This window comes from Symphodus melops (genome assembly GCF_947650265.1).
Source record: "Symphodus melops genome assembly, chromosome: 18".
NCBI lineage: Eukaryota > Metazoa > Chordata > Actinopteri > Labriformes > Labridae > Symphodus > Symphodus melops.
Genome location: NC_136708.1, coordinates 11,638,955 through 11,655,353, shown reverse-complemented (window position 1 = coordinate 11,655,353; position 16,399 = coordinate 11,638,955). Strand labels below are relative to the sequence as shown.

At 39.1% G+C, this 16,399-nt stretch overlaps 1 protein-coding gene across 1 annotated transcript in view; it reads right to left on the bottom strand.

Annotated features, from left to right (window-relative positions):
• Positions 1-16,399, bottom strand: part of kcnh8 (potassium voltage-gated channel, subfamily H (eag-related), member 8) — a 52,116-nt gene that overhangs the window by 28,842 nt on the left and 6,875 nt on the right. The window contains exons 2-4 of the mRNA XM_079367611.1: positions 8,243-8,476; positions 4,370-4,501; positions 1,426-1,553 (exon numbers count right to left, since the gene is read on the bottom strand). Of these exons, the coding sequence (XP_079223737.1) occupies positions 1,426-1,553; positions 4,370-4,501; positions 8,243-8,476 (494 nt within the window). The remainder of the gene's footprint in view (positions 1-1,425; positions 1,554-4,369; positions 4,502-8,242; positions 8,477-16,399) is intronic.

The window sequence follows — 16,399 nt, the reverse complement described above, 5'->3', positions numbered from 1 at the left end:
AACGTAAACACGTTTTCTTTTGAAAGAAACTGCTGTATGTTGGTGCCCGCGGCCCACATGTAAAAAAAGAAAAAAAAAAGTTTTAATTTCACAGACCTGACCCTGACATGATTATAATGCAGAAAGATATAACCACTTGAGGGGAAAACATCAGATTTCTTAAAGGATGTATTTTTTTATTATTATTATTTTTTTTTTCATATTTCTTTTTTTAAAGGCAAAGACAAAATACAAGGACAGAACAAACACAGCACAACACACTACATACATTACAAATACACAACACAGACACTTCGCGAGAGATTACAGGTTATGTTACAGAAATATAGTAATACAATATATTGCACATAGAAACATTGTCACTGTTTCGTATAAGGTTTGCTTCCTCTTTAAGCCCTTTTTTGTTGCATATTCAAACTAATTTCACTAATATTTCTCTCATTTTTATATTCTTTATAATATCCATGGACCGTCAAGTTCATCATTATAAAATCCCTGCAGGGCTGAGGCTGCACGTTCCATCACTATAAGTTCTAAGAAGACCTTCAGCCAATTATTCAAACAAAAACAATTCAACTTTCGTACTTTCCAATTCATAAGGATTATTCTTTTCACAGCAAGGAATGCCAACACTTAAAGATGCTGTATTGTTGCTGATTTTATGCCATTCAATCCAACACCCAACAAACACACTTCTGGGCATAATAATTCACTTTCCTTTAATATTACACTTAACATATTCTGGGCTATTTCTGGGCAATGCCATAGCATATATATTAAGGAGCTTCTCTTTCCACAACCATGCCAACACAGATCTGTGGTATTAGGATTAATTGTATTCAACATGTGTGGGTTGTATGCGTTTATATCAACACACGTTTTGATAGGCAGTTTGTATGCCGTATTATGGATTCCCATTGTTCAGGTGTGAAGTTTTTACCCAGTTCTTATTGTCATATGACTGTGTCAGAAAACGGTATGCTGACACTTTAGCCATACCACCTTCAAAGAGGTTAGTTAATTTAAGCCAGTTTACAAACAAGAAAGGAAGCCAGAGTGAATTTTTCCACAGTTCAACAAGTCTTGGAGATAAGAATAAACTGATGCTACAAATAAAAAATGCTTACGCCAATTTAAAGTAAACTAGGGTAAAAAGCATACAGTATGCTAGTCTTCAAGGTCTTCGACTAAGTCCAGTTGCTTCAGATTAAGCTTCCAAAGTGCACTATGTTGTTCATTGAATAGTTTCGTTGACTAGAAAGCCCCTCTCCACAAAGACACGGTAGGTCTCCTCAGTTCCCTGCCATGTCAGATTGTCCACTGTGCTTTAATAACATCAGCAATCTTCTCACTCCTGTCCACTCTTGTTTGACCCTTCACCATGTTACCAAGCCAGCCCTGATGTTTTGAACTGCCTGATGATACCTTGTTGAGCTTTATCTTGCTCTTCTCTCTGCTGTGAAGGTGCCCAGAGATGTGGTAGAGCACCGTGCTGCTCCGCATCCGCGCCGAGCTGAATGGAGGACCTGCTTTCACCCTGCCGCGACGTCGCTCTGTACACACACCAACACACACAAAAGTTAGTACACAACCCACATACAATAGTTTACCCCCTGAGGTTAACTACTGATGACTGAATCAGTCATTATGCCTGATGAAATACATAATAATTTGCCCTGAATAGGAAAACATGAATATGCAGTAGAAATAATGCTTTTTATACAAATTGCACAATTTCTAAGTGAAGTGATGAAAAAAAAACTTACTGTTATTTTGCTTTTGAATAAGTGTGTTGGGCTACCTATTCGGATTTCCATTATTCAGCCACAAATATTAGTTGTTCATGTCTCATTGTATAAGCACTATCTCCAGGAAAACGGCGCAATTTTGGCCTTTGGTTTAATTTTGATTTTCTATGGTTGCTTGCGACTGGAGTGTTTTTTAAGGGGGGTGTTTGTATTGTGGGTTTTGTGTGTTTCTTCTATTGGTGAAGATAAAGTACATAGTGCAGTAAGTAATGAGTTGAAAGCAAGGAGTTGGATAACAGGAGACGACACTTTAGACCCCATTCTCTCTGTAGTGCACCCACAGGAAAGGACCAAGGCCAGATTGGCTGGGGGGGGTGATAACAGCAATAAGAAGGAGGAAGAATAGAAGTGATAACTGCTTTTGAGTGTCCTTTAGAAAGTGTGTGCGCTGCATTGTATGTTGTGTGTGCACGGACCCCAGACGAGGCGAACAGACAGGGCCATCCATAACACTGTGCAGCCTTGGGGGACGCGACACGGCAGGAGTACAGAGAAGGAGACATGCTTATTTTTAGATCTAGGTCTAATGAATATCCCCCTGCTTTTATAGCCATTCTTTTTTGGGTGGAGGGGGGAGAGAAGGCAGGGAAAAGAGCGTTTAGTTGTTGAACATATAGAGAGGGTGGGAAAGCAGATATGCAATGAAAGTAGCTGGATTAAAAAGAGAAGAGTGAGATTTTCCATATAAAATATTAAATGTAAAGAGGTTGAGGAGATCAGACGTAGAGGTGAGAGAAGAGAAGCAATAATGGAATATATGAATAATACTCCAAATACCTTGCTTGTAATGTTGTCATTATTTTACTGCACTTTTTTGCATTTTGTTTGGTTCATTTTTGCACAAACTCCTCTGAGACAACCTGTCGTATCTGGCAATAATAAATGTAATTGATATAAATTTCAAAAGGGAGGAAACTGTTGGCGATAAACGCAAGGTGTTCTGTGTTTGCTCACATTGTCCAGAAACAGGGGTAACTGGGTCACATCCAAAGCTGTCCCTCCGTCCTTAAAAGGCTTCCCCAGTGTGGATTGAAATAACTCACTGATGTAGCAATGTCTACATATCTGCAGATATCTCCTTTCTGCATCCTTTTTTTTAACTTATTATTAACTTCTTGGCATTTGCTTAAAAAACAACAACAACAACAACAAAAACAAGCCCATCCCCTTTAATGGGGTATCAAGAAACATTTCTTCAAGACTTTGAAGGCATATTTTCATTGGGAGAATTTGCTGTACCCTAACCAATAATAGTCAGTCTGCTTACTTTGTTTGTAGAGATGCTGCATCAGCCTTTTTCCTGTTCCATGAAAACATTTCATTATCTGTGCAAAAATAGATTTGCATTCTGCGTCCTGTACTTGCTTATTTACAGTAATTAGAGTAATTAGGCAAATCCAGAGAAGGCAGGCCTGAGATGTGAAAAGTCGGTTTGCTGACTTCACAGAAAAGCAACCAGACATGTACGCCTACACTGACCTTATCTCTTACTTTGTAGGCAGCTTTTGTCTGAAGCTTAGGTATTACCTGAGTTTAGCTGTTATCCAAACTAAAGTATAATCCTTTGAGAAGATTGAATTTTAATAGCTGATTACTGTGTTTTTTTTGTTTTGTTTTTTTAAATTAGACCCAATAATTAAAATACTGGAAGGTCAGACATGAGAAACATTTGAACATTGAACCTGGATACCCAGGTCATCAGCTTCTTTACTAAAGTTTATCTGAAGTTTGTCTTCAGATTGGTTCATAAGTGTTGGCTCAACATACTGCATATAACTCTGTCTCATAAAATCAAGATTGACTGACTGCCAAGCTTTATTTCTTTTCAAGTCTGTAGATTCTGGAACTACTTCATGTTTTTGAACGGTTGTCCTGTTCAACAGCAAATGTGGGAGATGCTCAGAAATACAGGTGGCGCTTGTCAACTGTATCAACATCAGGAACAAAATATCTGAATTAAAGTTAATTAAACTGCTTTGTTTGTAAAATGTCACAAGTTGTGCTACTATAACATTTCTTTTATGGTGATTATAGTGCAATTTAACATCACCACTTAAGCAGGATTTATGTTTCCAAGGTTCTATTGAGGCATCAAAGGCACTTTTGGCTGAAGTTAGGGAATAGATTGTGTCCTTGGATGAGTTAGAGTTAGAATTTAAATGTTTCTTTGGGATTTTTTTTAAATTTTATATATCAACAGTAAAACTGTGTCTTCTTTGATACACATCCAAAACTCAACTGGAAAAAAGTGTGCTGCTCAACATGAACATTATCATGAGGCAATTTTCATGATCTTAAAAAGCAATTGACACAACAAAGTAGTTTTTTTTTTTGTTTTTTTTTAAAAGCAACTAAAAGGTAAGGGGGTTCATAGTGTATCCAATACAAGAACCTGCTGTACTTATGATGGTTTCATTAACATAGCTTGTGTTTAAGTGTTATAAAACAGAGAAAAGACACTCAGCTTTAATACAAGATAATCCCAAAGATTTTGTGGTACAATGGAGACTGAGCAGGTCTCCATTGAGCAACACAACTCTTCCACACAAACCCATACTGACCTTCCTTCTTGTCCTCTTGGATGGCTTTGGCTTTAGTGTCAGTGATGTCCTTAAATGAGGCCAGAAAGAGCACCACGTCTCCCTTCTCGTTCTTAATTGGCACGATGTCCAGCAAGCACCAGAACAGCACGGCTGAAAGGCAAAAACGTCCTTATTATACACACCCTCTCTGATTGTAGTCACCGTGGATTAACAGTGTGTGTGTATGGCCAGTGTGGGCATGTAAGGAGCAACAGTTTCACCGCTTCTCAGACTTATTAGAAAGCCTATCTACACATGGAAGTCCCTCAGGGGACGCAGAGCCTTTAAATAGACCAAGTCCCTGTTCCCCAGGTTCTGCTAGAGATGAACTGATCTCTAAGGTCCTGTCTCCTGTTAAATAGATTGCTTTTCAGAGGAGCTGCAGCTCAGCATGTTCATCCTAGGGAGTGTAATGCTGCTGTGCTAATAACTATGACACTTAAAGAAGTATCTGCACAATTAGGGACAATTAAACATTTCTGATTAAGAAATACCCAAGAATATTGCAACAGTGTTTATACATACAGTAGCATCCATATGAGAAATGGTCGAGATATGAGGCAAAAATGTAAGAAAAGAGGATACCCACATAAGATCATTGATACAAAAAAGCAAAACATCTTCCTAGAGAACAGCTTCTAGTCAAAAGGCAGAGGCAACAGCCTTCTCACCAAGTGTACTTTGTAACACAGTATAGCTGCAAAGCAAACTAGATCAAACAAATAATTGAAAGAAATTGGGACATATTAGAAAGTGACGACTCTCTCAGAGAAGCTCTTCCAGATGCTCCTACCTACCATCAGCTTCAGAAGAGCTCGGACCCTGAATTATAAACTGGTAAAAGGCTCTCTTCCTCCCGGAACACAAACAAGCTGGTTGGACAATAGCTTTTTTACAGACGCAACATCAGGTCGTCAGTTCAACATTGAGTCTTTTATAAATTGTAATACTACACGTGTGATCAAAAGACTTGGATGTCCTTGTGGTTGTTTTTACATCTGCAGAATGAAACATAAACTGAAGGCGAGATTGGCTGAACACAAACATGCCATTCGAATGGGAAACCCTCAATATCCAATGGCTTTACATTTTAAAGATGCTCATCATGGCAGCTGTAACTCTTTATAAATTGCAGGTATTGATCATATGCCAAGTTCAATCAGAGGTGGAGACAGACTAAAAAAGCTATCGATTTATACATTGAAAGCGATGCAATATCCTGGTCTAGATGGAGAACTGGACTTTTCTTCTTTCCTCTTAGTGTCTTGGTTTTGGTTTTCAGTAATTTGCTGGTATATTTAATTACTTTAAAAGTATTGTAATTCTCATCTGCCTTGGTGTCATGTATACATTTTGATGTTTAACTTTCTGTGTAACCCTATGACAGCGATAGCTTGGCAGCCATTTTGTATCTGCCCTGATGAAGGCCTGTATGGCTGAAACATGTTTTTATGAACTTTTAGCCCAGATACATTAAAGGCTTTTTATACTTAACCCTGGAAGTGCTCTACTTTTTCAAAAGCTTTGAAAATGGGTACTGCAGTCCAAATTGGAGACCCCCCCGCCCATGTCACAAAGACAGAAGCTTCAGTGTTGAGCCAGCTCTACATTGGTCTTTAAATCTTTCTGTGACTACAGAATGTGATATACGCAAAGACACGTTGAGCATGGGGGGTTTAATTCTTGTTCATGTGAATAACCAATTACAACCAGTGAGCTACCTTCATTCTCCTGTGATTTTCCCACGGAGTTCCCTCTGTTCTCACCAAATCCCTTGTCTTGTGTGGAATCAAGTCGTTTTTTTTCTGGTCTCTGCATTTGTGTTTGTGTGTATGAATATCTACATGCCTGGGAGACACAGCAGCACTATCAAGCGCACAGTGAGAGAAAAAGCGTCCCTGATTGCGAACTGGCAGCTTTCTTTTTTCTTGTGCTGACAGACAGGAGGACAAACTGAGTCAATCAGGGACGTTTACTTTGTGACAGACGAAAAGAGAGGGATGAGACGAAATGAAAAGAGTGAAACAGGGAGGGGAAAAGAGTGAGATAAACATGGCAGACAGGCAGACAAATTGGCACAAACAGTGTTGTGTGAAAATGGTAAAAGAGTTTGGAGAAAGAAAAAAATGGCATTTATATAAAAGAGGCAAACAGAGAGGAAATGTAACAAAAGGACAGTAAAAAGGGACAGAAGGGAGAAGGAGATGGAGGGGTGGGACATGAAAGACAACAAAGCGAGAGCCACAGCAGGGTAGACAGCCACATCTGTGATGGTATTAGCAAAGATGAGTCTGTGCAAACTTTACTGACTCATCTACTAAACTTGCATCATGAATCACAGAGAAATTACAGGAAAGTGGCACAACTTCTGACACGTGCACACTCCATTATCCCTTCAAGATTGATTTCAAGAAGACCTTTCATTATAAACAAACCACATAAACGCTGTTTATAAAATCATCACAAGGTCATTTCAGTGTCTGTTCTTTTTTATCTTGCTTTTCTGAATCCATCTACATATTTCCTATTTGGAATTCAAATAAGTCAGTCTGCCTATTAATAACCGTTCACTCTGTCCAAGGAGCTATTAACACACCAGAGTTAAAAGGGTAGGATCAAATATTTGAGTTTTTAGGCCAACGTGAAGCGATGATCAAAGAAATAATAGACAAAATGTGGAAAGTGTGGATTAAGTGACAAAAATCTTATTTTACATTTTTAAAATGACATGTAGAAAACAAAGAAGTGGATGTGTAAGAAACTGAAAATGATGTTCCTCTTAAGCTTATTTTTTCCATCTCCCCTTTGGAGGAAAAACATCTGGTTTCATCACTGGCCACTATTTTGCGCCGCCCGTGCCCCCCCTTTCACGTTGCCACAGTTTGAGAAGCACTGCTCACAACAAGGTCATTATTCTGCTGAATGAATGAAAGGTAGCAAAACATGGCAAATCAGTTGTAAATCCTGCAGGGACTTTTCCTCGTTGTTCTAGTTGATTTGCCATTGTTAAAAACAACAGTTGGCAGATATTAAAAGTCAAAATGTTGAGGGAAAAAAAGCTTTGTTTGTGACAGATTGGCTGCAAAAAAACTCCACCCAACTGCCAGGCCTTATCAAAAACAAGGCTGTAGATTCACACAACTGTAAGTACTTCAATACGCGACAACACGAAGCAAAAATGTACAACAAACTCTGCAGTTACCATGCAACAGCACATGACACAATCCCACTTCACAGCAAGCATGTATCCACTGATGCCTGGATGTGCTCATTATTTTTCGACTCCATTTCTGCACCGGCCAGCTGGCTAATCAGTGAGGCACACATGAAAACATACTGCACCTCTGCTACCTACTTGGCTCAGTGTAATCGAAGGAGACAGGGCTAAAGATTCACTATGTGACAGCAATGAAAGTTGAATATTTCTCACTACTAATAATAAGAGGGGGACTTTGTGAAGGATTACTTTATTTAATCACCTTTTAATGAGAATGGGACAATAAAAAAAGACTATGCATCCTCGAAATACTGTGATCACTTCATCTATCCATGGGTCCATCTACACCAATTTAAACATGGTTTCCTCAGACATAGACGCAGAGAGACGCCATCCATTGACGGAAATAAACGGGCTGAGTCCAGTATGGTAATCCCTCTGTCTGTGCTCTCTCTAATAGCTTGACTTGGTTCCAAAATTTTAATTGGTAAACGGTAGAGGAAGGAACACATTCTGTGGTTTACAGTAAAGTGACTATAGACACTGTTGCAAAAGGGATACAAAATGAGATTGTAAATAAGGGGTAAACAAAACAACTGAGAACGAATAAAAACCAAACGTTGGTCCATTGTCACCTGTTTTTTTGTAGAACATGATCTCATCCTTAAACTCCTTCCGCTCCTCCAGCGCCTCGTCAATGCTGAGGATGATGCTTTCGCTGGTCTCTGGCCCATACAGGAATTTACAGGCACAGCTCTTTTGCATGACCTCTGCCCGCGAGAAGCCTGTGAGCTCACAGAAGCCATCAGAGCAGTAGACAATGGGAAAGCCCTTTGACATCTGTGCGTTGGCTAGGATGAAGTTGCTATCTGCAGGAGGAAAGAGAGGAAGAAGTAAGTTGAGAGGAGGACAAAACGCTGAGGTCATGATATTATTCTCTACATTGCGGTTGGTTGGAGTTATTCTAAAAAAATGTCCCTATCGAGTTGAAACAACTCGATACATGCTGAGCTGCAGCTCCTCTGTGCTTAGCTCAATCCAATCTCCTCTTGAAATAAAATAAATACCTTATAAATTATTATTTATGTAATAAAGACTTTCCAATAGAGCTGCAGCTATCGAATATTTTAGTAATCGAGTATTCTATTGAATATCCCGTCGATTAATCGAGTAATCGAATAAATCATACTTTTGCTTAATTAAGGTTTAACTCGTCTTGGGTCGTCCCTACAAACCTGCTTCTTTGCAGTGACCATGGAAACGCCTGCTTGTTACAACCAACCACCTCTGCTCCACAGCTGCTGACACTCACCATATTACTGACAGGGTCCCAAATAAACTTTTGGATTCACTGGTCAAGGCGGCAGATAAACTAAAAATACAGGCCAAACACGTTTTAATGGCTGAAATAGAAAATACTGTTTTGTGTAGCCTACACATCTATTACAGTACATTTAATTGAGAAAGCATTATGTTCTGTTGAATCAATCACAGAATCAATCATTATGTCAGATCAGGAAATTGAGAAACTTTAAATATATATTTGCTAAATTATTATTCCACAAACAAGTTCTGTCTTGATTTAGCTTTGAAGACATTAGACATTTAATATAATCAGCCTGTATATTGTTAAAAGTGTATCTCTGTCTGCTCCTGCAGCGCGTGCATTCAGCACGCTCACAGACTACAGAGACCATAGACGCGTCTGTGACAGAGACTGAGAGGACGCTGCTATCGTTATGTTAGCTGCAAACACGGAGAGAGTGAACGGAGAAAAGCCGACCGTTTGACCGGATCACGTGTTCCCGACTGGGTCGTGTGGATCACGGATCAACTGTGTGCTGACTAAAAGTTAAAAGGGGCACGTCGCGCTCGCGTGTGCGTGTTGAAGTGTCTGTGTGTAAGAGAGAGGAGCAGGTAGCTGCAGCTACATTAAACGTGTTTTATACTCATACCAAAGTTTTGATGACGCAAAAAAAACAAACTTAACGAAGCCTCGAGGCAGCGAAAATTCCTCGATGAATTTTTATAATCGAATTATTCGAGTTATTCGAGGAATCTTTTCAGCTCTACTTTCCAATAAGCTTTCCAATATTTCACACTTAACTCAGTGATATTTCCAGTGTGATTGTTTGGCTCTAGTAAAAGGTGAAGTATAAACCTCGACACAGCACAAATCATAGCTTCAAGTTTTCATTGTTCTTCTCCTTCAAGAATCCTTGAAAGGTCCCACAACCAAACACTCAGATCCTGTGGTTCCCGTGGCAACACATATTTAAATAATTCACCAAAAAGACAAAAATGTATACAAGACTTGTTCGGGTTTTAACCATACAATTTACTTCGCAGAAATAAGGCTCTGTTGTTGTTTTTGGCAATATGGAAGTCGCTTAACAAGTTGTAAACACCAAATAAGTTGTACAGCTTTTTATTAGTTAGTAGCTACAGAGTGGGTAAATCTGAACTTTTCGCTGAAAAAAGCTGCCTTCTGTGATTAACAGGAAGTAGATGAGAGGACTATGATTAAATTCAACTGCATACAACCAAAACCATGTAGCTGACAAATGATGAGAAACGCCCCGAAGCTAAGGGACGATAGAAGATGATACGTGTGTGGGTTGGTTAGCATAAAAACACATTTCATATTGCACAATGTCAATTGATCCTTTTCTATTATTCTTACTATTTAAAAAATCAGCTATAATTATTTTAGCATCATGGCAGCTGGATGTAGTTCCCACCGGTCTAAACCTGTCATGTAGGAACTTTCACACTTGCCCACTCACCTCCCACCACCCACTTTTGAAACTACTTCAATAAAAATGAAGCAAATTAAACTGTTATAGGAGTTGACCTCTGGCCCTATCACTGAGAAGCTAATATTTGATTTTTAACTCACAGATACAAAGGCTAATTGGTTTTCCACCTTAGGTGTATGGAGGTCTGTGTAGGCTGCAGCATGAAGCTCATTTAGCTCCATAGTGGCTGATTTACCTATAAGCTAAACACCAATGGAGTCTTACTCTTGACATATCTATCCTAATGTTAAGTAACCGACCTTGAACTCGTGGTGATTCAACTGAGAGTTGCAGTAAATCAAGGTCTCACGTTGTGAGGACTTTACTAAAGACAAAAGGTGGAAAAGGATTAGTGGGGAGTGATCTTGAGAGATGACGGTTAAATCAGAGTCACGTTTAACACTATAGTCTATCACAATTAATTAGCTGATTTGTGTCCAGCTCTAATTGCTTAGCTGGAAAGGACCAGCTGTTTCTACCTGAATCCATCTATCAGTGCACACAAACACACTTCCACGGAAACAAGCATCCACTGAATGAAGCGCACAATGATGCTGAGCTGTGCTGACAGACAGCTAATGTGTACAGTACAATGCTCATTATACAAGACACCACTCTACTGTGGTTTGGCAGAATCTATAATGTGTATGTGTTTGCATCGCTATAATGTTAAGAGCAGTGAAAGCTGCTCAAGCTAGTCCCTAAGTTATATAATTAAGATGCAGATACACATGGGCACATCTAGCTTTAGCAAATCACTCCCAAAACATCTTTAGACATGAGTATAATCACAGTTAATAAATGAGTCACACTCACATAAACACACAGCACATGATCGCGTTCATATTTATTGCTTGAGATCCGTCCTTCAAAGCTACTTGTTTCAATTACATTTCATCACAGGAATCAATTTTCTGCATCAATAATTTGTTTTACTGGCATCCTCTGTGTTTAATTGTTTTATGTTGTACACCAGGCTTTACTGAAGGAAACCACCTCAGATATGAAGTGGGAATACAACAGCAGAGAACAAAAACAGTGTATGCGCCCCTCTAGAGGAATGAGTAACATGTTTCCTTTCAACAATCCTATTCTGCTCCTGTAAGCTCGCCGCCACTTACAAAAAAAAAAAAAATAGAGATCATGTCGCTCTTTGTAGTTGGGACAAGGAGAGGAGTTAGATTATATAAAGGATGAGTATGGTTGATTACAAAGGCAGTATTATTCTTTCTATCATTTTTACCCCCATATTGTTTAACTAGCCTTTAATCAGATCAAACAAACTTGGAAACATTGAACATTTGGCCAACTGTTTTTCATAAAATTCAAGAAAGAACCAAAACAAGCCGTAGCTGATTTATTCCTGGACACACAAAAAACTTGAGTATAATACTGTAAATAAAGACTTTCATTGCTTAAAAATACTTAATTATTTTATGTAACAGCTGGGCACTATCACCTTTAGCAATCAATACCCACACATGAATACCCACACAATACCCGTGAATTTATTTTCAGAACATAGTTAAGGTGTTTTAGTGGGAAATTCCAATCAAAGTTTAAATTTGGTAATCACATGATAAAATACAATAGCCATGTTCTGTGGGCCGTGCTGTTTGGCTCCGAGGGCCGGTGTACAGTGACAGAAAATAGATCACAAGATACATTTATTAATGATGTTACGACAAACCAAACTGCAAGCTTGGTCGGGGAGATCCGACTGGAAAAAACAAGCTTAACATTGGTTACGTAATTACCTTTCTTCCATGACATTGGTTGATCCGATTGTCCCAAAAAAATGAGAGGCGATGTGTCAGATAATAAGTAGAGCAAAGGTGGCACCAAAAAGTCATTTGAAAGAAAAGGAACGATTTAGAAACAGATTTAAAATGATGACAATGTGAGGTTTTTTTTACCGGTTTTGTTCGATTGTAGGATTGTTTCTGTTTGTTTTCCTTTTTCCCCTCCCCCCTCTGTTTCTGTCTCCTGCAGGTATGTGAGTGGCAGGCGTTGTGGCTGGCTTCCCCACTCAGCAGACGAGGCACACATCACACAGTGATCATCTCCTCTATAAGAACCTGGTCTTCTCTCCACTACTCTGCCAGATAATCCTGTCTTGTTCAGTAGAGTATCCATGCGTTAACTGAGCTATGAATCCCTGTTGACTATTTTGGTGCTCCGAATTAGTTTTTGTACTTACCCGCGTTCTCTTCAGATTTGCTGGTGTGCCTTCGTTTTCTTCAGTGTTCCTTGCCAGTACTTCCAGAGTGATGTTGTGGAGTGTTTTCTGGCCAGCCAGCTCCCTGCCTTCACTGCCTGCTCTCTTTTTGTTCAACATTAAACCAGTGTTAAACTTTTTAGGTCTGCCTTTTGGGGGTTTAACTAACTGAAACCTTAAGAGACACTGGGTTCCTACATATCAGAATTAATTGCTAAGTGCAATTTTACAGATATTTATAGGAATTGAAGACCTAACAACGTATCCATAGTGTAAAGCATTTGTATTATATTTGTGTTGAAAGCTATTAACAATCCCAAATACATTAACAGCATTTGGGAATTGTCATCCTTGCGGATATCAAACATACTGATAGCTGTTCCCATTCATGTAGAGAAAACGCAACAAGAGTGACATGTCAGCTGTAACAACGACTGTGTGGCAAAGACAGATGGTCAGAGTGGGTCTCAGCATTGGGACCGGCTGTCAGACAGGAGGCCCCTCAGGCTCGTGCAAAGCAGCAGAGAAAACGACAGGGCTGCTGGCCTCTCAGAAAGCCCCGATAAAGGCCTGCAGGATGTCTGATGGCAGCTCCCAGAGCACGAGAAGACGGTGCTGACAGAGTGGAGGTTTACAGTGAAATACACACCACGCTGTGTTTGACTGAGGATTATATAGGTTGGTTGGAGTTGACAGCTTTGCTACGTGTTGTTTAAACACACAGTATGTCTGCATGTATATGAAGGAGAGGCAATGACATGTGATGTCTTTTTTTATGTTGAAAATTCGACAACTTATCAAGGCGTGATACAGCAACAACAGGCTCATCTGCAGACTACAATGAGAAATACGACGTCTGTCATTGTTAACTTGCCAGATCACTGTCTGTCAAAACCAAGCAACCCAAACACAGCCTTGAAGTTTGTCTGTGTTTTTGGGAGCTATTTTACCAAAGTTCACATACACACCAGTTACTAGAGAAATTTTAAAATGAAGTAATTAATGTGTTTCCCTTTTAAAAAGAGAAGTCATTAAGGGACTTGCCATAAATATTGACCAGCATTTACAGTTGTGAATAGCGCTACATGTGAGAAAATTCAAACACAAACACAGTGACGATTTCATTACTCAGCAAGTTCTGATATTTTTTGTGTTTTGGGGAGAGATATAGCACTTCCAGAAAGTGCTAAAATAGAGCTTTAACATTGTCCAGAGAATGATTTGCGTTAAATATATAAATGAATATAACAACAATTTATTTGTCAATTTGACGACTGCTAAAAGTTTGCTATCAGTGCAAGAATCAGAGCACTGATTATGTCATAGAAACATTTAACAGATGTTTTTAAGCCTTTACAACCACCGTTTTAGTCATCATTTCAGAGAGAAAATCAAGTTTCTGAGTTTTTAAACCAGGTTTTAGGAGCATTTTTTGAATCATTTCTTTCCTTACATTCGTAACCCTAACCCAGCAAAACGAAACATGATTTTCATTTTATTTCATTTTCTTTAACCTTTTTTCATTGTCCTTTCCACTAAATCCCCTGGTCCTTCCTTTCTCTACCTTTCTTTCGTCCTCTACCTTTGATTGTCCTACTTTCTCTGACTCCCTCTTTCCCCACTTAGCTAATGCAGCTGCATTAACCCCCTTCTTGCCTAACCCCACCCTCCAATATTCCTACAGAACCTTTGCTCTGCTCTCTTATTCCCTGGCTAACTGCACAATTCCTCTCTCTCTGTTTCCCTTCCACTGTCCATTGTACACTGTCTTTCCTTTCCTTCTTCTCCTATCCACTGTCACTACCTCCTTCCCTCCCAGATGTTCTTCAAGTCTTCCTACCGCTTTGGATCGTTCCGCCTAATTACATCCCACCTTCTCTTTCCCAGGGAATTCCATCAGACTATCTCTCTTTTCCCCAATCCATTTATTTCCTTCACTCTTTCCACATGTTCACCGTCTTCCCAATGACCCCAAGAGCATCTGTCTACTTTTCCTATCTGTCCTTTTCACCTTGATGCTCTAATGAAGGAAAACTGAATCATTTCTCATTCTGAGTCCTTTTCACATTTGATCACACCTCCTTTTTTTTGATAGTCTTTTCAAATCTATATTTTCTCTCCTCTGTACCTGTTCATCTCTACTGTATTCATCTCACCATTCTGATTTTCTTCCATCTAATTGCTTCAGTGTAGAACCACCATAGATCATACGGCCGCATAGTACTGAGACGCAGAAACCCCCCAAGGATTCAGAGAGGAAGAGGAGCAGAGGAGAAAAGATCGAAAACAAAGAAAGAGAGAGGGGACAGAAGAGGAGACAGGGAGAGAAAAAAGGGGAGCAAGATTGGATAGTAGAACATCTTCACAGAGCCTTCTCATGCAATTAAAGTGGGTGAATCAGTTATTTGTAAATCATGTTTGAGCTATTACTAAGAGAGACTTCCAAGCAATATAGACACATCAAAACATCCGCATAACCTTGCTGCTGCCTTCTCTACAAATGAGTTCAGAGATTTTACTGTTTTGTTCAACCTTTCAATCAGACAAATTTGCAAGAGCCTGTTTCATTTGCTCTGGTAGACGTGTCTGTTTCACCCTTTTATTCAGACAGATTTTTATCCTTCCAGATTCAGGTCAGGTTGATCAGGTCAGGAGGGTTTAAGGGTTGTAAGTAATGTTTCACATAAAGAACTTTGAGGCTGCTGCTCATATGGAACTTTTTAATCTTCTCCCATGTCAGTAATTAACACACTTTGCAGTTGGTTACATATGCACTTAATGTGTTGGCTTTAATTCATGCCATACTAAACATTGTTGTACTCTGTTGATCTAAAAGTCATATGAAATGGATGTTGACACCAACAATACCCTTGCTCACTGATTACATCACAGGCTTTGTTCCTTTGTCTTGGTTATATTTTCCCTTTGCTCGGTTGGGTAGCATTAAAAAGGTTTTGGGCCTCTCTCTTGGAAGCGAAGGCATAATTGGCTTTGCTTTAATAGAAAAAAAACTATAAGAGCTAGCTGTATGGGTCTAAGAATGGTAAGCCATTTTGCTATAGTTGATCCATCACTGTGGTCCATCTTAAAATATCTCAACAACTAGTGTATATTTGAGCATGAACTTTGGGACAAAAATACGTTCTCTACAGCAGATAAATAGGCCCCTTAATTGTTCATAAAGCCCCAATGGGTGGTCAAATCTAATACTTATTCAGCAAAACATGGCAATATCAATTGCATTGACATTTTGGTTCAAAGAGGATACATCTTAGAATCGTGACTTTGCAACCTAAAGCTTCCCCAAAAGTAAAAGATTGTTGGTAAAGACCGAATACATAAACACATCTATTGAATTGATGGTATTTAGTTGGGGAATTTTCTTTCCTGTGAATAAACAGGGGGGAAATGTGGTGTTCCTTTAATCTTCTCTCCTACATCTCAGCAAATTCCCAAAGCTTGACTTAAACCTGCAATAAATGACACTCTCTTTGGCTTCAGCTGTTTTGTGTTGGACAAACTGGCAAAAAAAACTGTCCTAATATTTTAGTTTTAAACATAACACTTACTAAAGATTTTTATGTTGGCGTTGTCATTATGAATATATTAGCATGCTGATTGCAACATTTTAAGAACTACTGTAGCAAAGGGCTGCTTAAGAACAGTAGAACATAACACCTGAATAATAGGGGCACCATATTAGAAAACACTCATGTTGATCATTTTTCTCTGTAAACTACCTGTTTTAGGTTTGAGGACTCGTGACAACTTACTTT